The 26712-nt window shown below is 30.8% G+C and overlaps 1 protein-coding gene across 1 annotated transcript in view; it reads right to left on the bottom strand.

The window, feature by feature from the left end:
• LOC129228626 (hemicentin-1-like) overlaps positions 1-25116 on the bottom strand; it is a 217860-nt gene extending 192744 nt beyond the window's left edge. Inside the window, exons 1-9 of the mRNA XM_054863307.1 lie at positions 25107-25116; positions 21270-21554; positions 17690-17809; positions 15792-15965; positions 12259-12330; positions 10493-10774; positions 8290-8409; positions 6978-7145; positions 2265-2549 (exon numbers count right to left, since the gene is read on the bottom strand). Of these exons, the coding sequence (XP_054719282.1) occupies positions 2265-2549; positions 6978-7145; positions 8290-8409; positions 10493-10774; positions 12259-12330; positions 15792-15965; positions 17690-17809; positions 21270-21554; positions 25107-25116 (1516 nt within the window). The remainder of the gene's footprint in view (positions 1-2264; positions 2550-6977; positions 7146-8289; positions 8410-10492; positions 10775-12258; positions 12331-15791; positions 15966-17689; positions 17810-21269; positions 21555-25106) is intronic.
• Positions 25117-26712: the final 1596 nt, after the last annotated feature.

The following is a 26712-nucleotide window of genomic DNA, read 5'->3' as shown; positions in this document are numbered from 1 at the left end:
ACGTTTCTGAATCGTTTTTACAGTGTAGTTAACAAGAATTGAGCACATTAAACAATCTTAAATATTTTAATTGATGGCAAAAATATGGTATGTGATAGAAAAATGCTAAAGAATGAGTACGTAGCAATAAACCTTATTAAAAAATCAGCAGTGCCAGATCCTTATAAAAGAAAATAAAAAAATTCTTCAAAAAGTTAAATGCAAAGAAAATTCACTACATTGGTGACTGAAACGCAGTATATACACCGTAGATAAAAACTTATATTTGGAAAAATGCGGTGAAAGTGCTAGTAGACGATGTTATTTGGAGAAATTACAGACGGCGTTCCTAGAATATCGATTAAAAACTTTGTATTGAGAATATACACGGTAAAAACGATTCAGAAACGTTCCTGGAAAATAATAGGCAGCTGATGTGCCCAATTTCTGTCAGTAACATGTCTTACAAAAACCAGGAACATTTTCCGATAAAAGTGTAGTACCTTCCTGTAAATACTGGGAAATCTCCCCTTTTAAAGCCAGTCGTGAAAGAGGTTTAATGTATTTGATTAGAACCTTCCTGGTATATCAAGAAAGTTCCAGAAGCATTATCGCAATCATGGCCAAAGCTACGCGAGTAATTGCAAGCAAGAGCCAAACATATTCCTTGCCTGCAAGTCCTGACTCGCAAAGACTGCAGCTATCCAGTGACTTTTTTGCTCCTATCGGAAGCTTAGTCAATCCAGACGAGCCGCAATTGAATTAAAGCCGATACACTCAGTCAAACTTTAAACTGGTAGCAAAAAACATTTTTCACACCAGTGAAAAGTCTGCATTCGTGCATCTTTTTGCAATTCAGTAAACTTTTTTGCGAAGATCCTTGATTTTGCGGGGAAATAGGTGAAAACCTCTGAAATCCCGAAACATTCCACGGAAATAACCAGTAACGTTTCGGAATTTTTTTACAGTGTAAGAAAAACCTAACCATTGCAGGTTGAGTGCCCAAAACTAAACATTTAGCCTAGTTATTAATTAAAAAGATATTGCTTTAGAAAAACAGAAAAAACTTTAAATTCTAATTTTTTGGTTAAATATTACGATAAAATATAAATGTCTAAATATTTTGATCGTAAGTTTTTAAAAAAAATCAGATCTAGAGTGACCAATATTTAGGAGAAAACAATAAGATTTATGTTTGATTTTGTTTATAGTTGTTAAGAGTAACTGCAAAACTATCTCTTAAAAACTTCAGAATACATGTCGATGAAAATTGCTTCTTGAAGATCTTACTTTTTATATAGCAGTATTGAAGATCAAAATCAAGGTAAAAAATTTAATGTAATTAACCTTAAATTAGCGTAGAAATGAGTTATAGAATAAAGGTCCAAACTGCAATCATAAATTTTGGAATTCAATGACTTTTAATACACCGGGAAAAAAAGCACATTAATTATGTTTCCGACATTGCTTTAAAATAATCCATTTTTTGCCAATTTTTCCCTAAAAAGTAAAAAAAAAAATAGAAAAAAAAATAAAGCACACAGAAAAAAAAAACGTACCGTAAAAATATCACTGAAAACAAAATAAAAGAAGAAATATTTCGGGTATTTAAACAACGGTTTAAAAATAAAGATAATGAATTCAAAGTTTTGGGATGGAAAATGTCCGTCAGTTGGTCTCTCTGTCTGTTTTAGCGTATTACAATCACTATTTTCAGAATGATAACAGAATTCGAGGATGCAAAAGCTGTAATGTTTATAATTTTCAAATAAATTTTGAAAATGTATCAAACATTTATAACTTACGTAAAAAGATGTGTAAAAAAATGACACTCTGATTTTTTCTTTAAAAAGTAGTGACTGTTCGTACGTTGATTGCTTTTATTTAATTATAAGAAACTACGTAATAAAAAAAGCTATTAAACATTTTGATTAAATCTCAGAGCAATAGTTCAGCTTTAAGACTTCGTTAACTAAAAACTTAATTGCTCTAAGCTCCATAATTTAGTTTGGAACAGACACACAGACATTGGGATAAATGCGATTTTTGTAACTCTTTCTTTTCTTTTCTTTTTTCTTTATGAATGAGTAAAATTTTCCTTAGTATTACTCTCTATGCTACTTAATATGTTCAAAGAATCCTGCTGTTCTAATTATTTCTAGCGTCTGACATTTATATAGTGCAAAAAATTTCCAAAAATGTTTTTTTACTTTTATAAATTAACTGTGTTTTAAAAGAAAGAGATGTTAAGATTGAAATAGAGCTTAATTTTTGTAGCGACTTACCTAAAACCTCAAGGGTAGTTGTGTAGCTGCCAGACATTCCACGAGTATTGACAATACAAGTGTAATTTCCAGTGTCTTCCTCTCTCAAAGGGTCAATTACTAAGGTGGACAAGTCGGAAAAAGAGCGGATGTCCACATTTAATCCCTTTAAAATTTCTTTGCCATTTTTTAGCCATTTAAATTCTATTTTTTCGCCGAAACTAGGAGTACAGGTTGCACTCACTCGTCTGCCTATTATGGACTCAGCAGGAAAAGAAAAGGGTGGAATTCGTAAAGATGTTGCATCTGAAATAGTTAAGAAAATCAGAAATAGCTCAAATTATCAATACAAAACTTTTTTTTTCGAATTACTTATTCTTTTATAATTAAAAAGCATTTGTTTTTGAGCAAAACGTTTCGAAGAACTACGACAATTGAAAAATTGTAAAATTTGAAGGTTAATGAAGAAAATGAGCAATGGAAAATTTATCCCATTGTTAAAAAATTTAAATTATAAAGTAAGCATTTAAATATGTTACGCCATATGAAGTTTCTACAGTACACACAAAGATACAGAGTGTATGTACGTGTATTGCGGATAATAAAGAATTCAAACCAATTTTCATCGATGATGAGATTTGGCATGCTATAGTGTTTAATAAATAAAGATGAAACCAAAATATCCAATATTTATTATATTTTGCATTTCTTGAGCATTGTTATTAAATAATATCATACTTATTTAAGTAGAATATGGAACTTTTTTTTTAAAGCATTACAGCTGCAATAGCGGAGATGTATTTTTAGAACAGAGAACGAAAAAGAATGTATCATCTTAAAGAATAAATACCTTTGTGCTGAAAAATTTAAAATGTCAGTAATCCAACGTTATTAAGCACAAAACTTGCAAATGATTGCAGACACGTGTTTCGGTGTTACAAGGAACACCTTTTTCAATGCAAAGAAGTGTGAGCTTTTGGATGAAAAGTCATCCGAGAAAAGAAAATTAATTTAAATGCAAAAAAGCAATTTAAATGCTATTTTCTCGGATGACTTTTCATCCAAAAGCTCACACTTCTTTGCATTGAAAAAGGTGTTCCTTGTAACACCGAAACACGTGTCTGCAATCATTTGCAAGTTTTGTGCTTAATAACGTTGGATTACTGACATTTTAAATGTATCATCTTATTTATTACAGCAAAAACATTCCGCTAAATAGAGTTAAATTTCTGCAGTGCGTCACGTAGTGAAAACGTGTGAAAAAAATAAAATGTTTTAGATTGAAACACATGACATAGCATTATTTATCTGCATTAAATAATGTAAACAACTTGAAAATGGAGTAAATTTTTATTTTTAAATTTCAAATTTAAAAAGAAAAGCAGGGAAGCAGTTTTTTTTCAACCTCATTACAATATAAATCAAATTGGAAAAAATATTTTTCACAACTTTACGCATTTATTTCGAATGTACAGTGAATTTAATATAATGCATTTTAATTGATCAACTGTTAAAAATTTTACAAGTATTGAAGACACGAAACGACTGGATAAAATGTCTCTATGAAAAATTAGAAACAATTTATAACAATCATATTATATTGTGCAATAAGAAATGAATTAAATTGTCTTGAAATTACTTACCAAGTGCATCATTTGGCACACAGATGAAGGCAATCAACACGCATAATGAACTTCCGACAACAGAAAGCTTTCTGAGCAGAAAAGACATTTTTCAACCTTCCTGAATCGAAAAACTTTATACAAAAATTAGTTATTTATGTGACGCGATTCACTGTCAGAAACAACTTAACCCAAGATATGATGATCCGAAGTGTTTTTTTCTGTGGAAAGGAAAACGCTTCATACACAATGGCGCTAGAGTCATCGGTATATGAATACTAGCGCCCTCATTCTTTCATTTCGTAAACTAAAATCATAATTCACCATAGACCATGCCATTTACATGAATTTCATAAAGCAATATTATAATCATAGCATAATTTTAATTTGTAATTCATATAAAAATTGATTTCCCCTTAATATTAAAATTCAGCTGTTTTATTTAATAAGTGGCAACAGAAGCTATTTTATCACTTATCAAGAAGTTATCATCTCAGTATTTAAAAACACACAAGAAAAGTTTAAAAAGACTGTGTATTATGTTAACATAAAGAGGAGTATATTTCACCATAATAATTTGAAACTTGTACATACTATGTAGGGGAACATGGGGGAAAGTTAAATAGCGGGGCAAAGTAAAATGGGGAAATGTTTACTCTGCTTTTAGCTCCCCCTATCTGGTATTGTTTTAACTATATAGTACCATATGTCGTCTATTCCATGCAGGAAAAAAATACCGCAGAAGATTAAAGCATTTGGTAATACATGTAATTTCAAAAAATTGATACTCATATTGCAATATTTCGTTGTAAGTCAAAAATTATTTTTGTTATTATAAAATGATAAAGCTTTTGTTATTAACATTTTAAATATTTATTGAGACCTCCTAAAATTCAATGCAGTATTAATTTAGTTAATATTAAGCTTATTTCCATTTCAAATAAATTGTACAATTAGTCAAGTACATACGGAGCAAAGTGGATGGGCCAAAGTGAAACAGTTTTTTTCATTTACTCACTCAATCATTTAATATAAATCACTTACGTTTTCAATTATTAATTAATTCATTTACACATTCCTTCATTTAGTAATTCACTTATTTATTCATTCATTCACTAATTTTTCTATTTTAAATAAAATTATTTTGTTGATTTCTGAATAAAAGCCAAGTTGTATTTTCACTGTAGACAACAGTACAGTAGACAGACATTTCAAATAGTAAGTAAAAGACTGCAATATTTAAAGAGAAAATTAAAAGTAAAAGTACACGTATCACACAAAGTACATTGGGCATAAAAAAGTTATTAAAAAAAATTCAGAATATAGAAATGAAACTTTTTGTCGTGCATTCATAGAAAAAGAAAACATTATTTCTGCTAAATAGACAGCTACAGTTTTTCCGCAATACGCTACGTATGTGCAAGGTGTCAAAAATTATTAACTACTTTTCTGATCTCTGAAAAAAAAGTTATTTAAAAAATAGAAGAAACACGTACAAAAGTATTCAAAAATTTTTAAATGTTTAGATATTTACTTGAAAAATGAGCAAGTTCAAAGCATAAATCAAGAATTAGCAGTATCAATCTCGGTCTAAGGTGACAAGAAACACAGGACAATTTTCATTTCTGGCACTCACATAACATTTTCGGGTGAAAGAAAGTATTCTAACCCTATTTTAGACAAATATTTTGTTTTTGAAGTACATTTTCATTATAATACGCACCATCACGCCCATTAAAAAATTTTCGATTTCACGCTCGAAAACATTGAATCCAATTAATAGTTAAACGTTTAAAAATACTTCATAACTGCTCTAAATGATATACCAAACCCAAAACGTCGGTTATTATAAATTATATTGTGCATTGATACAAAACAACAAAGAAACGCAAAGTATTCTATATCTTACATGTGACTAGTTATTTTATAACAATAATTCATTACGCGTATTCAGAAAAATTTATTCTCTAAAAAGAAAATGCTAAAAATTAGTTTATAGAAAAAATGCTGCAACAAAATACATGATAAAATACAAAATCGCGTAGTAACTTTTATTTAAAATTATTTTTCATCGAAATGAATAAGTTGGGTCCGTTTACTAGTATCTCTACCCCAGTTTGCAAATCAAAATGCAAATCTTCCTTTACGCGGACGCATTGCTTTGTCTATTGGTAGCGATACCAGCTATTTGCTGATGGTTCGTCGCAACAATATGGGAAAAGAAACTTAACCACGACTAAATAATACAAAAGAAACTGACAAGTAAAAATAGCAGTATTTCAAACGTTATTAAAACAACGGAATTATAAAATACAGACGTAAAAAAATTACTAAAAAAACACGCGTAAAAACAACATTGGAAAATCTTAACCAGTGAATGTAAATGCTTGCGAAATCTCCGAAAAAATGGATATGTGTGTTGATAACAAGAAGATAGCAGAACATTTTAACGATCAATGTATATAAACTCTCGCACTATATATATATATATATATATATATATATATATATATATATATATATATATATATATATATATATATATATATATATATATATATATATATATATATATATATATATATATATATATATATATATATATATATATATATATATATATATATATATATATATATATATATATATATATATATATATATCGAAGCCTCAGAGTAACAGTAAGATTTCTAATCCCAGAAATAACAGTAAGATATACTACTGTTGCTTTGAGGCAAAGATATGTTAAATGCTACTCATAAATGAAACGTGTGATAGATGAAATTGAAAAAATCGCTATCCACGGATATTAAGCCAGAAATTAAAACGAACTAAAACATTCTAATCAACGAAATAAACGTTCGTAAGCAAGCTGATGAACAATTAGCCATTTTGTTAACGACAAGATACTGTAATACAAAAGGTCGCTTAGTTTATGTAAAAGCAGGCATTCTAGAAATTTTGGGTTAAAAAAACCGTAACAGTAGAAAAAACGCTTTTTTTAAGTCACTTACATTATCATAGTTAACTTAGTTCTTCTGAGGACCTCGGAGTGATATTGACAAAAACTGTACTATTTTGCAGTACGAATTGTATTTCCTCTTTTTCTTACCCAAGACGTTGATGTATATCGTCCTAGATATGATATCTCCTACGTTGTTACTCGCTTCACAAGAGTAGTAGCTGCTATCCTCCGGTTTCGTATTTAAAAGCAACAATTTGCTGGAACCTGGCAGTTGGGTTTGTTGCTCAACTGATGCTGAAATTTCTTGTCCATTATCTGCAAAAGTATCATTATGTAATTAATTATACAGCGCACTTACGTTAATTGTAGAGTACATTTACATTAATAATATCGGTATTTGTGCAAGTTTTCTTCGAAGGCAATTTACCACTTTTTGTTACCACTTTTAGCTTGGGATTTTAACCAATAACTCAAAAAATAAAAGCTGTCAATATAAATGGTGCCACTCTTTTTTTTCCAGCGAATTTGACCCGCTCCTCCCCTCTGTTGCAAAATGTTACACTTCACCTCACCCCCTCCCATACCCGTGTTACATCTCACGTTGTTTTTAATAGGCATATTTTTGTTTTGAATTGTGCAATGTCATGCATCTACCTACCCCTTGATATAAACTGTCACAATTTAACGAGCACCTTCCTCCTCAAAGCGTAATATTTTGTGGCTAATCCCTTACAGAAAAACCTAATTATATTTTCAAAGCAGAACTCACTTCGATTTGTGAAGTTTTAAATAACAAATTATTACGCCCTAAAACTAAATAATTACCGAATGCCTTAATTCTTCTTTCTTAAGTATTAAGGTTATCGGTGACTTTATAAAAAAAAAAAAAAAAAAAAAAAAAAAAAAAAAACAATTTTTTATTTCTGTGACATTTCCGCTCCTTTCCTAACATTTCTTTGAAGAAAGAGTAACACAAAATTATATATCTAATTTCAAACTTAGTATTTTTTTGCGGACTTGATTCTAATAAATTCGTTGTGAATAATATTAAGTGTCATCTCAACGTTAGAGAAATTCACGTGTGTCAAAATTACGATAAATCATGACCGTTATAACACTCCTTATAATAATATCCTTTTCATCAAAGTAAAGGAAAACGGATACACGTTTAACTTCAACTGTTACTCAATCTATATGATCAAAAAGAACTACTGGGAATAGGAGAAAGGCTCCACCAAACAGTAATATCAACTCCCTTTCGTGGGTTCGATTTCACGTCCTCGTAATGGGAGTCATTATCTACTTCACAGATTATGCTACTGTGTTGCAAATGCATTAAAGCAGTTATAGGTAATAAAGTGCTTATGACCAGCATGGATTGAAGATTAATCTTATTTTTAATGAATGGCATAAAAATTATGATATAATGTTTGGACAGTATACTTTGTAAATCAGTTACCTATTTTCTTCTTCCACGTCACTTGTGGAAGTGGCAAACCGGTCGCTTCACACAATATCGTTGCGTTTTCTCCAGCTTTTAGATCATGGTCATGAACTTTATTTGTCCAACTGCTTGGTTCTAGAAGAATTACAAATAAAAAGCAATTTGAGACATTTTAAACATCTAAAGCGCAAAAAAATATAGCATCCTTTCTTGCAATATGTCATTAAAAGTATAATCAACTGCGCAACGTAATTCATATGTAAGCATGATTGAAGTCATTGAATGCATTTAAATGTGTTAGTTTGATAATCAGGCTAAGTTCACTTAGTCAAGAAGCACTGTAAAAAAATTCAGAAACGTTACTGGGTATTTCCGTGTTACGTTTCGGGAACTTTATGGTTTTTATCCACTTCCTGGAAAAATCAAGTATCATTGTCAAAAAGTTTTCTGAATTGCTACAAGTTGCACGAATGCAGACTGTTCACTGTTGTGAAAAATATTTTTAGCTCCCAGTTTAAATATTAACAGAGCGTATTTATAAAGTGAGTCGTTTTCATTTCAAATACGGCTCGTCCATGCTAAATAAGTTCCCAAAGGGAGCAAATAAGTATGGACTATGTAGCTTTGCAAGAATCGCAGGTGAGTAAAATTGCCGTTACTTATCTGCAATTCTGAATTAGCTTTGGCCATGTTTGCATTAATGCTCTTGCTTCCTTGGTAAATCGGGAAGACGACAAGTTATTAAATTATACTTTCTTAAGTTTACTCTAATTTTCCGAAGACGCGACTGGCTATTAACGGGACGATTTCTGCATTTTTCAGAAAGATTCGAGCATAATATCAGGAAGGTTACTGAATTTTAGCGGAAAACGTTCCTCGACTTTGCAAGATATGTTACTGACAGAAATTGGGCACATCAGCTGCCCATCATTTTCCAGGAACGTTTCTGAATCGTTTTTACGGTGAGTTAGTTGGTGCTAGGAAGCTTAATAACAACTAGTATTTGGGAGTCATTACGAAACTTTCTGCTACATATTTCATGCGAACGTTCGGTACTTATCTATTAGAGCAATTAAAAAGATTAGGTGACTTGGTGGCATTTCAAATGTAATCCAATTAATTATTTTATATCTTTCGTGTATATACACGGTAAAAAGATTCAGAAATGTTCTTGGAAAATAATGGGCAGCTGATGTGCCCAATTTCTGCCAGTAACATATCTTGCAAAATCCAGGAACGTTTTCTGCTAAAATTCAGTAACCTCCCTGAAATTATCCTGGAAGCCTCTTGAAACATTCAGAAACGCTTCCATTTAAAACCAGTCGTGCCTCTTTAAAATTAGAATAAACTTAGGAAGGTATAACATAATAGATTGGCATCGTCCTGCTTCATCAATTATTAGGTAGTTCCTAAAGCAGTATTGCAAAAATGGCCAAAGCTAAGACAGAATTGCAGTATCAAGAATTTTACTCACCTGCAATTCTTGCAAAGCTACGTTGTTCATGGACTTATTCGCTCTCTTTAGGAACTTAATCAGTCTGGACGGGCCCTAATCGAACTCAAGCCGATGCACTTTATAAATACGCTCAGTTAATCTTTAAACTGGGAGATAAAATATTTTTCACAACAGTGAAAAGTCTGCATCGTGCAACTTGTAGAAATTCAGGAAACTTTTTGACAATGAAACTTGATTTTTCCAGGAAGTGGATAAAAACCATTGAAATCCCGAAAGGTAATACGGAAATACTCAGTAACGTCTCGGAATTTTTTTTACAGTGTAGAAAAAAGTAATAACCGTAGTAATAATAATGACAACAACAGAAGTAAGTATGATTACGAACTGTTAAGGTATTTAAATATTTTTTAAGAGCATGATTTATTATGCTTAGGTTAACACTATTTTGAGAACATATAAAAGGCCATTTCATGCAAACATTCACAAAGAAATATAGATGAAAACGTACTTCATACAATATTTATAAAAAGAAGATTTTTTACGCAAAAGTTAATTGCGATAGTATCTAATTTTATCATTTTCATATTTCAAGAGGTACACATTCATTTTGCAATTTTACTTGCATGAAAATAGATGGACAAAAATCTCATTTGGGATTGCAACTGGATTATTTTTCATTCTCAAATTTCGTTTATTAGCAAACAAGTTAATATTTACTGTCAGAGAAGAGGCTCTTATAACCTGAAAATACTATACACGTACCTTTAACATCAAGATGAGCTGTATACGAATCGCTACTAGTTGATGTTCTTAGGTGGCACGTGTAGTTGCCACTTGATGAAGCGTCGACCGACTCAATCACAAGAACTGAAACGTCTACCAGTGTCCGTATGGTGATCTTTCCTCCGGGTGATAGCTCTTTTCCATTTTTGAGCCAACGGAAATCCAAAGGGGGCATGCCTGATATTGCTGTACACATGGCGCTGGCCTTCTGCCCGACTATTACATCAACTGGGAAATTAAATGCCTGAATTTTTGGATGTTCTGGAAAAGTTGAATGAAGGCAAATTATAAAATATTATATATGAATCAATAAATATCTGTGTAAGTTTTATGCACAAATTGCAATTATTATTAAACTAAACTACTGTGGTATGTTTTCGTTGAAGTTTGAAACATTAAGTATAATTTATAACACATTAAGGAAAATTTTCAAAATCTAAATATTTAGATTTTTTTATAAACTCTTAAATCCGCTTTAGTTGTCATCTGTGCTAAACAGCTACCCTCCCCCGTTCTCCTCTCCCGTTGTGACGCTACTGCAGAGCGTTAGTTTTTTTTTTTTTTTTTTCTTTTTACGTGTCTTGTTAATGATAAAAGCTATCAATTCCTTTGCTCCTGTTACATAGGCTTGATGCTTTGTATCGTCGCATCCATTATTAAACTCTCATCGCAACCATCACTTTTGCTCTTGGTTCGGCAATTTTTCTTCTTATTATTCAATAATTTTATATTAAACTATATCGTTCTTTTTCTAAACGATTCCCAGTAGTGTCAATTTTGAGAAGCTATTTTGTTTTAATATGTTGCTTTATAAAACTATAAATAATTCAGACACACTCAATTTATAGAATAAGATTGGTTTTGTTGTCACCATATTTTTCGCTGCTGGTAATGTAATCGGAAAAATTACTACTAAACAGAGCAAAAATGTATTTTCTTCATGTAGTTTAAGAAGTTTTCATTTCAAAAATGATAATCTCTAGATCGGAATCAATTGGCGAGCATTTTTCATTTAATAAGATACAAATTTTTTTCTTAAAATATTCAAAAAAATATACATTCATTACAAAACCTTTCTCTATGCGAAAATTAAAAGTTTTGGTTTATTCGCTTTTTTAGCAGTCAAATAACAAGCAGCAGATGGAAATTAATACATTAACACCCGTGAAAGAGTTTCCAAAACTACTTAACTTCTCGGTTTCTGCTCCAAGTTCGGTGAAAATGCACACACAAAATTGCTCAGTTAACGATGTTCAATATCGATTTGGGTAATTAGAATTGCAAAATATAGTTTTTCCTTTCCCTCCTTCAAACTATGTTTCCCTCTTTGTACTTCTTAGTTGAATGCAAGTAATAGTTATAGTAACATCATTCTGATCAACTGTTATTTACCAACAATTTGGAAGATCAATCTTTCATAACTGATTAATGTAAATATCATGATTTAACAAAAATAATCTAACAGTTATTTCTGAAGCACGTATAGAAAGAATACAAACTTACTATTTTGTTCATATTTTTTTATTTACGTAGAAGTATTGTTAAGACGCCTTTATACGTTTATGTGTAAATTTAAACATGTCTTTTAATATCTTATCGGGGTAAATATTAGCCAAAACTCTATGTGCTTCACATTTAAAACAGGATTTATGCAACAGAAGGCATGTACGAACACTTAAATCCCCGAATACTAAATTGATACATAAAAATGTTTGCAGTAGATGTACACTTAATTTAGTACTTACCTATAATAGCATTCACCACAGCTGCTATGATGGAAGCTTGAAGTAAATGTAGAAGGTAATTGGATTCCATAACTTGATGTACAGGAAATTAAGCTGAATCTTCACCTAAAACTTATAAAGGTGTAATTTCTTTTCACAAGTTAAAATGGAATACGTTTCCCATCGCTTTAATACTCGTAGCGTTTGTACACTACATCAACAGAAGATTCGAGATACACTAGCGCCACGTAGGGGACAAAAGGGGAACTGTGTTTCCACTTTAAAAAAGACTTTTGAGATCGTATTTGTTATTTATATACCAAGATGAGAAAAGTTTTCAGTTGTGTATTACGTTAATGCAACAACGACATTTAACGGGAATTGCGAAAAAAAATATGCAAAACTTTTGCGTTAAATTTCGAATGAAAATCTTTGATATATTTTTTTCAGAGATTGTGTTGGAATAATAATAGCGTGCGAAGTAATTATATGTCGCACGCACATTTTGTCATGGTGCTTATTGAAACGTTTAATACGAAAAATTATACATAAATCTTCTTTACTTGTCCGTAGTTTCACGCTGCTTTTGACAATGTTTTTGATGCCGAAAATATTGGTTTCAACAAGCCTGGAGAGAGTTTAGGACAAAGAAAGACACTGAGCCCGTAGTCGGAAGTAGTTATTCATGTATTTAATGCATCGCAACTCATAGAAAATCATAGCGGTTTAATGACAACTTTAAAAGGAAACTACTTTCGTCTTGAGAATATAACACAGTGGAAATCTGTTAAAAAATTGGAAATTCGAGACATACTAATGTACTTAATCGAAAATTTCTTATTTTAGTTCAAATTATTAAACGACAATGAGCTAATAAAAATTAACCACAACCTAATGTAAAAGTAAAAATGCTATTACTACAGTGATTTACCACATTATGCTTCTTCAGCTGAAAGTTACACTAACATAATCCTTTTTAAAATTATTACTCAAAATTTTCGTTATTAATATAATAATATTAAAATACCATTCAATAAACAAAATTTCAGTTAAATACATTTTTTGTTTCATTATTTTCTGTAAGGTATACATAAAAATAAGTTATCAAAGATACATAAAGTAATAAACTTTTTTAAACAACAAATGTTTCATGTTTTTCATAATGTTAATTAGGGCAGAAAAGAATTAGAAGTTTCAAAAAAAATATTCATTAAATTTAGCGAACTGTAATTACATAAAATCCTAAAGGATACATTATTCACTTGTAAAAATACGAAAGTATTGTTAACATAATATTTTGTTTTGAATAAAATTTAAAATTTCATTAGTAGTAATTTATTTTAAAGATGTTAAAGACAACTAGACTTTTAACCAATAGTCCCCAACCCCCTCCAAAAAAAAAAAAAAAATTGAATACCCTTTTGAAGAATATATAAAGCTCTGTCATCATTGCCTCTTAAGTTGATCGTTTTAACTGTTTGTTCACTATAAGTTTTGTTAACTCACAAAAACATATCACTTATATAAAAAAAGACGCATAAGAAAATTCAAATAAAAATATATTTTTAATACTTTCATTTTAACACAAAAAAAAATTACAGAAAATGGCATTTCATATCTTCACAGTAATTATTAACTATGACACGACAATAACAGCAAAACTAATTACGAAATTTACGTTCAGCAAGGGAATTTTTATCACTATTTAAGAGTCCCAAATGACGGTATTAAACACTAAAATTTACTAAATATTTTCTTCAGAACGCTTTGCATAAAAGTGAAGGCCTAGAATGTGGTAAACGCAGATGATTTAGGAAGGAAAGTTTGCGTATTACCGAAATTGTATTATCAACCCCTCGTTATAACCGGCGAATCTCGTAAGATTGCTAATTATAATCAAAAGCTTTATGGTCTTTGTTAAAATTACTTTATGGAAACGAGTTCCTTATGAATCTGGACACTTAATAGTTGCATCCAGTCAAATAGCTACCACGGCTTTCTCAATATGAATATCGTGCAAAGAAGCTACTTGCAATCATTAACTGCGAGTTGTTAATTCGATATTTTTTCTTTTCAGGGAGATAGTCTATGGAATAATCTCGCAAATAAATAATCAGCAAAAACATCCACAAATACACGCGCACACATTCTAGACATAGCATGATAATCACAAATATTTATTTAGAACAGCAGAACACATGTAAAAAGGTATTATCTAAATATAGGTCAGGAATTCCTCAGATAATTGAGATGATTAATAGAACACTCTATGTTTCGCTAAACTATCGAATTTTTTTTAAATTAATTTGAATTTTGAAACAAAATTCTTATTAATACACTAAAATAACTAATTGTCTTAATGCAAAACCTGTGTATCAATCGTAAATTTTACAAAATTCACTAAATTTTTTTTATTTAATTTATAATTAGAAAAGTATTAACGAAATTGACGAGAAGAACATTTATTCAAAATTTTAAACAATTACATAGAATTAATATCGATTAAAACTGATTTCTTTTTCTGATTTTAGCTATATAAACGAGTGGATAGTTATTTATAAATAAACTTGCTTAGAAATTGTCCAAATAAAAAGCTGAAGAATATATTTTACGACAGCTATTCTAAACGCATAATGTCAGAAACTCGAGGAGCTTATAGTATAAATTTAAAATTGTTCTATTATCTGTCAAAATAAAATCTTTACTTAATTTAAGGTAGCATATTATCATCACAAATGTTTTCTTTTCCCCCCAATCAATGTATTGGCGCCTCAGAGCAACAGTAGTTCAAGAACTTCAAAGCCTCAGAACTATAGTTAGATATCGTACTGTTGTTCTGAGGTGACGATAAGAAAATGCAAATTCTTTTTTTTTTTTTTTTTTTTTTTGCGAGTGGAGCATTGTTTTAGCCTTAAGTCTCAGAATTTTAGAGCATTTAAAAAAAATTCGGTTATTTTCAAAAAAAAAAAAAAAAATGTCATTCTGGAATATCTATTGGTTGCTACAAAAATGTCTTAAAGCTGTTAGATCATATTTATACATTTTTAGGAAATCCATCTGAAATATTATCAATGCAGAATCACGTACTGGGTTCTACACTTGAAACTTAATCAGCATTTAAGAACATCAACAGAATTTTGTTTTCACACTTAGGATCTGAATATAGTGCTGAGATCTCAACATTGATAAATAAAAGCGCTTTAGTAATTCGGTTAACATAAAGTATTCTAACGGATTCAGATTGACGTCAGGAAATAAAGTATGAAATTGACAAAAACTTTATTAAAGCACGTTAAGTCAGAACTCTCATTTGGCGCGCTCTTGTGAGGTAGGATACAAAAAAAGAAAAAAAAAAAAAAGACGTTAAAATAATATTATAAAATATATAGATAAAGTTACGAATAATATGTATAAATAAATGTATGGGTTATAAATAAATAGCGAATAGAAACAATATTCGCAGTTTATTTTATGTGAAATATGAAAATACAAATTTACACAAAACTATGGCAACGTAGACCTACCAGTTCTTTTAAAGTAATAAAATATCTTACCAGATACGTATACAGAAACGATTTTCTTGAGACTCTGGCCAACGGAATTGGTTGCTACGCACTGGTACAGACCTTCGTCGTGCTTCTTTACTTGGGTTATGATGAGGCTACCATTTGCAGGAAGTAAAAGGTGGTCATTTGGAGACAGTGGCAGAAATCCCTCCCGTCCTGAACCTAAATATAAAATTTAAGAGTTATATTCATTTTGAATGTCACAACAAAAAATCAGGCCTCCTTCACACGAGGCAAACTAGTTGAATCAACTTTCTATTAGTCAGTTATTAGAAAATGCAACCAGGTAGAAAATTGAAGAAATCGCTTGTCATCCTACACACGTCAGTCAACTGTACTTAATGCATCCGGCACACCAGGCACATTTCACTGTAAAAACGATTCAGAAACGTTTCTGGAAAATAATGGGCAGCTGATGTGCCCAATTTCTGCCAGTAACATATCTTGCAAAATCCTGGAACGTTTTCCGCTAAAATTCAGTAACCTTCCTGATATTATCCTGGAAGTCTTCTGAAAAGTTCAGAAATATTCCCGTTAAAAGCCAGTCAAATGTCTGGTAAATTAGAGTAATCTTTGGAAGGTGTAATATTATAGCTTGACATCTTCCTGATTTATCAAGGAAGTTCCAAGAGCATTATTACAAATTATGGCCAAAGCTAGGACAGAATTGCTAGCAAGTATCAAGAATTTTACTCTCACTGCAATTCTTGCGGCCAAGCTACGTAGTCCGTAGACTAATTTGCGGCCTTTGGACGCCTTATCAGTCTGAAAGGGCCGCAAACGAACTGAATAATATACGTATCTTATAAATACGCTCAGTTAATCATTAAACTAGGAGCTAAAATTATTTTTTACAACAGTGAGAAGTCTGCATTCGTGCGACTTGAAACAATTCAGGAAACTTTTTGACACTGAAACTTGATTTTTCCAGGAAGTGGATAAAAACCATTAAAATCCCGAAACGTCGCACGGAAATACCCAGTATCGTTTCGGAATTTTTTTAGTGTTGCCATTCTCATTGCCATGAGTGTAATCAACTTTTTAGCTTATTACACTATTTAGAACATTGCCAAACGTTCGCTCTACACACGAATAAACTAGCGGAGATTCTACTCAGTTCTGTTTTAACATCGTTGTGGAGCAACTGCTCCAAGAGAAGTTAGTCCTTATAAGAAGAAAAGTTGATTTCAACTATGTTGCCTCATGCGAAGACGCCAGTCAACTCGTTGACAGGCAACTTTTTCGAAAGTTGCCTAATGTATAGAAGACCTTAGTGAATTACTTGCAGCTGGTGAATTACTATTCATGTGATGAATACTCATTTTTTGCCTGTTCACTTAAACATTACATAAAACTCGCATTTTTCCAGTCAGTTTCAAAGAGACTGAGTGGCAGGTCTCAACTAATATTTCATTCTGATTGGACGAAAAAATTAACAATTTCTCCATCATAGTAATAAAAACAAGTACAATAAATTATGCTAAATGGGAGATAAAATTATAGTGAACCCGTTCACAGAAATAATTTCCTTCCCCTCAACTCTTCATTTCCGATTTGTGGAAGTGGAGAAGACTTGTGACGACATCTCTCGTAGTTGAGCGAGTTATTATTGATGTGTGATAGGCAAAACGATGGCTTTTGATATTATAGGTTTTCTTTTCAAAAAGCCATCAGCTTCGCGTCATTCAAAAGACGAATAACGTTCTGAGCAATTGGAAAAAGTTGCGGGGGGGGGGGGGGAGAGATCACGCAGAAACTAAATAAACATTCCTTTTTGGTTTATCACTGAATCAAATGTGGAAATAAAACCTGAATCAGAAGAATAAAACTCGCAAAGCTTTTTAAAAAACATACTTTTGTAATGAGGTTTCTGTAACAGCAGTTACCTTCAGATTTTGTCCAAGTAACTGTAGGTTGTGGTTTCCCGGATGCTCTGCAATTAATCACCAAAAATTCTCCTGCAAAACTGTTAGAATCCATTGGAATGGACAGCCACTGAGGAGGAACTGCAACAGAAATATTTCAGTCAGGTATCTTACGCTGAGGATTGCTACGATTTCTTTTTCGGAGTTCACCGATAAGCAAAGTGGTCGATTTCCGATTACCGATTAATCGACAGAAGATAATCGGCAAATTACTGATTAATCGCAGCCGAATAGTTATAATGATAATTTTAATGCTACAATTTTTCTATCACTGTTTTGTTTGTTTTTTTAATTCATAATTTTCTCTTTTCAGCATCAATCAATATTTCATTTATTTCTGTGACTGATGTTTTATTTTTCTCCATTTCCGTGCTTTTTTAAAAAATAATATTCAAAAATTTTATTCAAATCCTGCTATCCAATTTTCTTATTATTGCTAATAAAATGGCATTATGTTAATTATGACTATGTCATTTAGCAATATAGACTTAAAAAAATATCTTCAAAAATACACCTGAAACTACGAAAATGCTTCATCTAACGAATTCGCAAGTCCAGAGCTCGAATACGCTACCTTGCGGCGATTTACAAAATTTCCGAAAAAGGTAAAGCATTGCCCTCCACGAGTAATTTTTGGGGTAAAACATAGGCAGTTTGCTATGTGTAATTTTCTTATTTACGTTATTCAACATTTGGAATCATCATCCGCAACAGCGTACTATCAATGAAGATCAGCTGAAAAACTGAGTACACGTTTTATTTATTTACATTGTTTTGAGCGAATTTGAACAGATGTGAGTTTTTCATCTTAAGCTCAAAACGGGCTTGATAACATTGGCTGAATGTGTGACCATGCTGAAAAATTATATTTTTCACCCCCACCTAAGTCAAAAATAATTTATTTAACTTATTTTATTACTGCAGACTGCAGCATCTAACTGAAATGAACAGTAACGTAAACGCGGGCTACTCCGACCTTAAAAAAAGCACTATGGTCTTTCTTTGGCCCAAATTCCGAAAAAGATACAAGTTCTCCGTAAACCTTCAGGAAGCAATTTTTATACATATTTTGACAGAATCCGTTAGAGAGCAGCCTCAAGGACTAAGTACTGTATACTAAGAAGTTTTATAACTATTACAAAGAGCAGCATTACTGTTTTTGTGTTCCACGTCTGTCTTCATGACTTATCAGACTTTAGTAGAAACAGTTCTAGATTAGCAAAGAGTTTGTTAAGTACCTATTAATGAACACTATTCAATACTTTATGTAGTAGCATAGTTGCGCTTCTTTCTGTTCCTTTCTGTTCAGGTTTTTATTTAAAAGTTTCACTATTACACCATATCTTCTCACCTAAAAATTACGACCTACTTTAAGCCAGCATAAAAGCTTGAAAAAATCCGAGAGATTTGGAAAAGAAAAGAAAAACTAAAAGTAAAGCTCTGAACAGGAAAAAACACAAGAAAAAACCGGGAATTCTCAGCAACGGATTAAAGGAGCGATTACAGACTCAAATCAATAGGGCTCAGTTACATGACTTTTAGATGGAAGATGAAGAGCACCTAAAAGTTGCAGGAGGTTTAGAAAACGTTGATCCAATTGCATTTTCCTACAAATTTTGTTAAACTTGTTATGAAATTTACGGAATTTTGTAATTGCAGAATATAATGAGTTCAGGTTTCTAGGGATAGTTGTTCAAGCGAGAGAAGACGGAGCTAATGTTGAGAGCATGGAACGCAACAAAAGTTTTGGAAGTGGCCGAAAACTAAGGATCCTTTGTTTTACGAACGATGTTATCTTAATAAAATTATCCAACCTCCAAAATTGATGAAAAGATGACAGTTCTCCATCGATAATTTCTGAAACAATAATTAGGCATGTACACACAATTGAAAAAGATAATAATTTTCCTTAAAACAAATATGTGTGACCCAAACTACTTGTAAACTGTATTTTTCTTTCTTTCATGGTAACAGTTTTTCCTATGAACACAAGTCTTTCTTTAGCTCTTGTTAATTGCACAATGATTTTAAGGGGGTCCGGGACACATTTTGAAATTTTTTTTATATACTTTAGAGTTTTGAAATTTTTTGCACTGATTCACCATTTATTTAATAAGCAAAATCATAACATAAATATGAAAAAAAAAATTTATTTAAATTTAATTAGTTTTTTTTTTAAATGGAGTTGCTTTAAATTGCTATAACTCAAAATATTCTTGATCAATTTTAATTTTTTTTAATGAATTACGCACAAATATCTAAGCTTTAATTTTTATTCGGCGATTTTAAAAATATTGATTCAATAAAAAATAAAAATACTTGAAGAAAAATTTTGAAAAAATTCGAAGATACTTTTTTTTAAAATCATATTTTTTGCAGTAAACGTATTTTTTAAATTCGCCGTATAAAATTTAAAGTAAACTGTTTGAAAAAGATATGCTCCAAGTTTCATTACTTTACCTTTATCCGTTCCTGACTTATAAGAGTTTGAATGCAAGAAATCGAGAAAAATTGCATCATGGAGAAAAACGTGTTTAAAGTTTTAAAGTTAAGTACACATTAGTTAGGTGCATGAAACAAAAATAATTATATCTTTCGTTCTATTTAAGATAGAAACGAGATTCAAACGCCCTCTTAAGCAAAAAAAACACGGAGTAATTTTTCACATGATAAAAAAAATTGTAAATTTTGACGATTTTTGTGTCCTGGACCCCCTTAAATAGGGAAAACCACTTTGGTCCAAACGCCAAAGAAACCCAAACATAAGGGTAACATCGGCCCAAATAAAAAACAATTTAAAAAGGTAATAATACTTTGAAACAAAGTGCTCAGTATTCAAAAATTAAATTAAGAGAACTCTAAATGTGTAAAAAAGGTTTCAACAGCTTTGAAATATGAATAGTTTCAAAACTATAGGGAGAAGATGAGCTTTACTGCATTGCTCTGCAAAAGCAAAAAATAAAAGTATACATTAACATACATAAGTTTGAAAATAACAACGTTTTATTGCACAAAACTTGCAGATTGCTCACTTTTTTTGCATTGGAAAAAGGAGTTCCTTATGACGCCGAAACACGTGTATGCAGTATTCTGCTAAGTTTTGTGCTGTAAAAAACATTTATATATATATATATATATATATATATATATATATATATATATATATATATATATATATATATATATATATATATATATATATATATATATATATATATATATATATATATATATATATATATATATATATATATATATATATATATATATATATATATATATATATATATATTGCTTTTCTGCATCAAGTTTCCTTGAAAGGTTTCTGGCTTACTTAAGACACGGACTCGTTTTAATTGGGAAGGGTTTTGAATTTTACTGAAAGATATTTAGGGCAAAACACCCGAGCAAAACTTTTTTGCCAGATATATTACAGGAAAAAATAAGGCACACGTGATTTTCCAGGAACGTTTTGATTTTTTTTTTTTAAATAGGGTGACCGACTATTTTTTGGAATGAAAAAGACGCATGCACAACTTACCCATAACAACTAAAGGTGCACTAAAAGTGTCGTGGAATCCGCTACTGCTTACTGCGCAAGTATAATTACCGCTGTCTTCTTCGGTAACTGAGTCAATAACCATGTTTGAAAAATCTGCAAAAGTTTTTACTTGAATTTTAGATTGCAAAGGATTTCCATCTTTCAACCACTTGAAGGACAAGGGATCTCCAGATTTCGACCCTGACTTTGTAGTGCAAGCAACAATGACTCTCTCCCCTTCAGAGATTGTCTGGGGGAAAAAGAAGGGCTGAATTTCCAATCCACCTAAAATATGAATCACGAAAATATGAGGTAATAAAAATATGAAGTAATAAAAAATTTTAAAAGCAACATCATTTTTCAGCTGCATTAAAAAAGTATGGAACAAATTATCGTCTTTTTGAAGATCACTAGAAAGAAAAGTTTATAAATACACCCGATGATAATAATTCGTTATTATTTTTACATCTCAATTAAAGTACATCTCACTGTTACGTTTTTACAAAAATAATAAAATTTGAAAAAAAATTGTTTATTGTTTATGTTGCATTTCTGTGCATCATTTCCAAGAAGTACAAGCAAAAAACAAGTTACAAAGAATGTATACATATGTACCATAAGCAAAAATAAAAATAGGAAAAAATTGTTTTTACATTCACGTAAATTACCTCTTCTTTCTTTTATTTTCTATCTCTTCTTTTTTCTTTCTTCTTTTTTTAATTTTGGACAAATCTTTATGAAACCCTGCATGTAGTTACGCATCTTATGAGAAAAAACTAAACTGGTTCTAAAAGTTATTTCGCAAAATATTACCAACTATTTAGTTACTTAAATCTATTACTTAATTATTAGTTACTAAAATGTGCGGTATAAATCTACTAAATTACTTATACCGCATTATAAATTGCACCCTACTATTTTTTATGTATCTAAAAATTCTTTGGCATGGGAAATTAAAGTACATAGTTTTCATATCTTTATTTTGTTTTCATCATGAAACTCATTGAGAACTGTGTCTCGATATTTCGTCCTGATGAAATGTTTGCTAAGATAACGTCAAAATAATGAATTTCGTTTTTCTACAAGTCATAATGCATTGTAAACGAAATAATAAATTACAAAATAATCTTACTGTGTTACCATAGAAATATGACAGAAATTGAATAATTTATGTTTGGAAAACTTTTGCAATTTCCTTGGTGTTCCTATTCCTCCTTAATTCCCTTTATATTAAATGAAAAGAAATCTTTTATTAGAAGGGGATGGAATATAAAAGGCAAAAAGTTGTGTTTCGATTATAACATAAAAATGTTAAGCAATTTGTGCACGTAAATATGTTTACTACACTATATATGTATATTCATAGAATATACGCGTAAACTCGTAGGTAATTAATACAAAAATTTATAAACAGTTACGTAAAATTGGAAGAAATAAATCTCCATAAAAACAATAATAATAATTGTAATGATTTTCGAAATGAATTTTTTAGGGGTATTAAAAATAAAGTCAATAACAACAGTATTCTGAATTTGATGCACAATCTCTAAATCAAAAGGAACATTCTACGCATACTACATATAACTGACATAAATATAATGTAAAATCATTCATTAACAATTCAGCAATTATTTCTTAAAAAGCATTTTCTGGCCGATTTAAAAGACTTATAATGGTAAGAAACATAGACAAGTACTAGCTGAACGTAGAAGATGTGATCAAGTAAATGTGAAAATTTATTTAAAAAAATATATGTTACCTTTTGATGCACATAATTCTGGCAGAGAAGAAAGAATAATGAAGAGAAAAGTTTTCAGTTTGGCGCGTAAAATTTTCATTTTTCTCATCATAAATCATCAAACTTAAATCATGAAAACTTAATTTGAAGCAAATATTGCGGCAAATATCAGTACTGGAGATTCTCAATAAACATCATGGCGTCATTTGTAATGATATTTAGGCTGATGGTACTGAAGCGCCACACAACGGGAAAAACCGCAACAATGTTGAAAAACGATTCATTTTTAAGTACAGTGTATTGTAAACATATATTTTTACACATAATTTAACAAAAACTTCACTGCCTTTTTTCTGTTGTTGATTCTCTAAGTGAATATTCTAAGGAAGTTAAGAAACAAATGCGCATTTTTGAAGATTTTAATATTAATTTCTAGATAAAAATAACCATGTTAATATGATACAAGACTTATTCAGATCCCATTGTTGCATTAACTATTTTAACAAATCTACTCGGAAAACTCACAGCACTTCTACTTTAATTGATATAATTGCTACAAATTTATATGATTTTTTTTTTATCTTAACCCCATTCCGCTTTTTTCTTCTAATTCAACATTTTAAGCAGTTCGTTTAAAACCTATCCTTAATGTTTTGAATGATAATTAGCTACATAGGTAGAATAACGAAAGTCACCAAATGGTTAATTTTTAATTTAATAGCTGTAAAAGAAAATGTTATAAATCGATGCATGCGAGAATAATAATTTTGAAAAAATATATATTGAATTTTGACCTCTTGAATTCAAATTATGCTTTTCGCAATCACGAGTGTGTGTGTGTGTATGTAGGCGTGTGTAGGGGGGGTATGTGTATGTGTGTAGGCATGTATGTTTGTGTCTGTGTGCAGGCATGAGTGTGCGTGTACGTGTAGGTGTCTGTATGTGTGTGTATGTGTGTGTAGGTGTGTGTGTGTACGTGCATGTATGTATGCGTGTAAGTGTAGGATATTGATGCAACCTGGAGACGGTTTTCGCAAGAGGAGCAGCATCGTGAGGCGGCCGGTTGACGGTGGTGCTGCAGAGGGAGGCGGAGGGAAAATAAAATGATAGCAAATCAAAACAGTCAAATGGAAGCAATAAGCTATCGTGATTGCTCAAAAAAAAAAAAAACATTGCTTGCCTGAAATCAGAAAAATAACGATCATTTAATTGCTAACATAAGCAACAACTTCATATTCCAGAATCCACCCGGCAAATTGCTGCAAATTTATGGGTACCTAGCATCTTTTACCGGTTATAATTAAAAAAATTCAACAACCTGACTTTGTCTTACTGTACCCCAGTTCTCACTGCAAACCACCCTCACCTAATATTCTTCGTAGCAATAATAAAAGCTTTTTAAAGATCGTTGATAAAATTTATAAATTGGTTATGCTGGTGTTTTTATGCATGATTCAGAATTTGGAAATAGTAACAATCCCGTGAAATGGGTCATATTTACCCCACTAAAAGAGAAAATATTTTACCTATTAGTACAAAAACAAATCTGATATTTAATGGCATTAACTCTTATGTACCAAGATTCTGAAACTCTCTACATAACTGCTTAAAAAGCATAAATAGTTGAAATCTTAATATATATAATAGCTAATGATCGAGTAACGCTCCTTACGTGATCAACAATGAAACTCGAGCCACGGCATGATAATTTGATAATATCTTTCTGTAATGTTTGAAATGCAGGGAAAAACTTTATTGTGACAAGGCTGAACTGGATCCAGTAACTTAGCTGTTTTAGTGGTAAAACAGTCATTTCAAGGGAATGAAGAGACGAAAAAGTGGACAACAATGAACGCTATCTACTGGGTTAAATCCACTGGAGTTAGGACTAAAATTTCAACTATAAAAATATCACCAAACAAACAATTGCTTTGTTCAAATCTGGAAACAATTTTCATCCGTCATATCTTGACAGGCGATTTTCTAGTTTGTTTAAGAAAAAGTTTAAAAAATTTATACTCAGCTCTACTGCAAATGATTTAGGATAAAATATCATATTTGTAAAGTGTACCTTGATTATGTTATGAATTTTGACATACTTTGATTCATTAAAGTAAGACAAACAACGTTAAAAAAAAGCACATCCATAAGCTCATTTCTTTTTGCATTGAAAAAGGCGTTCCCTGTAGCGCCGAAACACGTGTCTGCTGTAATTGGGTAAATTTGTGCTTTTTTTTTAACGTTGTTTTTCTTAGTTTAATGTTCAGCACAAAGGTATTTATTTATCTGATTCATTATTTGTGTTGCGTTTTATGAGTTCTTTGGATGACTATTTATTTTTTTATTATTACGTTGTTAACTGGCTCTAAATATTGTCCTTTCTAAGTGGTGGGAGCTAGTCAGCCTATGGTTATAGGCTATCAGACTACAATAGTAATTAATAATAGGAAATATTATTACGTATTACTATTATTATTATCGTTGCTAAATTTTTCCATTTGTAGCTGAAGTAATTCTTACTGAAGAGGACTTTTTTTCAGCTTTCTATCGAGTCTCTGTTTCAATCTATTATCTTCCCGGTTTGACCGGCACCAGTCCCGGTTGAAGATAAATTTGATTGCAGATGATCAAAAAAGTCTTTAAATAGTTAACTACGAAGGATGATTTAGGAAAATTGCTTTGTCATTTGTAGCATTTACTTGAAAAATTAATATCGAATTCGCTTTTGAGGAGTTCTACAAGATTGAAACCTGGAGAACAAAGACTTTTTAAAAAAAGTTCTAGCCAATGAAAAGTTTATTTAAATATTGTTCACATTTTTATTCTTCATTCAAAGTGTTTCTTCTTACCAAAGTAACATATAAATATTAACATTTAGAAAATAAAATGTTTACATTTATTTGCTTGTGTCATTTGCTGTGTGCTTTGTGCCCCTGGTTTAGGTTCATAAGTAGTAACCATTTATTTACAGCATTGAGAGTAAATTACGCTTTAAAACACTCTATAAACCAGACAGGGCTGGGTACACTTTTGAATAATCTTGACGGGTTTCGGGGCGGTTGAACATTTCAGAAATCTGGCACAAGTCTAGGTTTAAGTGAAAAAATAATAATTTGAAACATCAAACTTTGCTGTAATTTTCAGCATATTTAGCATTTATTTTTCATTGAGTTTTCTTTGAAAGATGTTTTTTTTTATTGTTTGCCGATTTGTGAGTAAAAGAGGAAGTTTCGAAAAACCGAGCTGTATTTTTATTCACTTATTTATTTTTATTTATTATTATTATTATTATTATTATTTTGAAAGGATTCGATTTGCAAGACAAGCTGTTGAAACTACACTTTTCAAAAAATATTTTTGAAACTCAAAAGATTTCAAGATGAAAAGAAATCAATTGCATATTTGGGGAAAAACATAAACGTGATTCAAGAGCTGTAACTACATTTAGACCCCGATTTAACGAATTCATCGGTACCGAAACTTTTATACGTTAAATCGGGGTTAGTCGTAATATCAGAAGCGTGAAAAAAATTTAAAAAACTGCACGTACCTTATCTACAACCTCTAGTAAGCTACAGCGCCAAAATATCCATGCTTAGAAAGTGAAACTAAATTAGAAACTTTTTATTCAGCATTTCACGACTTGTTACACACTAATTAATTTGAAATTTTAAACTACTAAATAATAGGTGCCTGAAAATTCCC

This window comes from Uloborus diversus, chromosome 8 (assembly GCF_026930045.1).
Source record: "Uloborus diversus isolate 005 chromosome 8, Udiv.v.3.1, whole genome shotgun sequence".
Classification (NCBI taxonomy): Eukaryota; Metazoa; Arthropoda; class Arachnida; order Araneae; family Uloboridae; genus Uloborus; species Uloborus diversus.
This window is presented reverse-complemented; position numbering and strand designations above follow the sequence as displayed.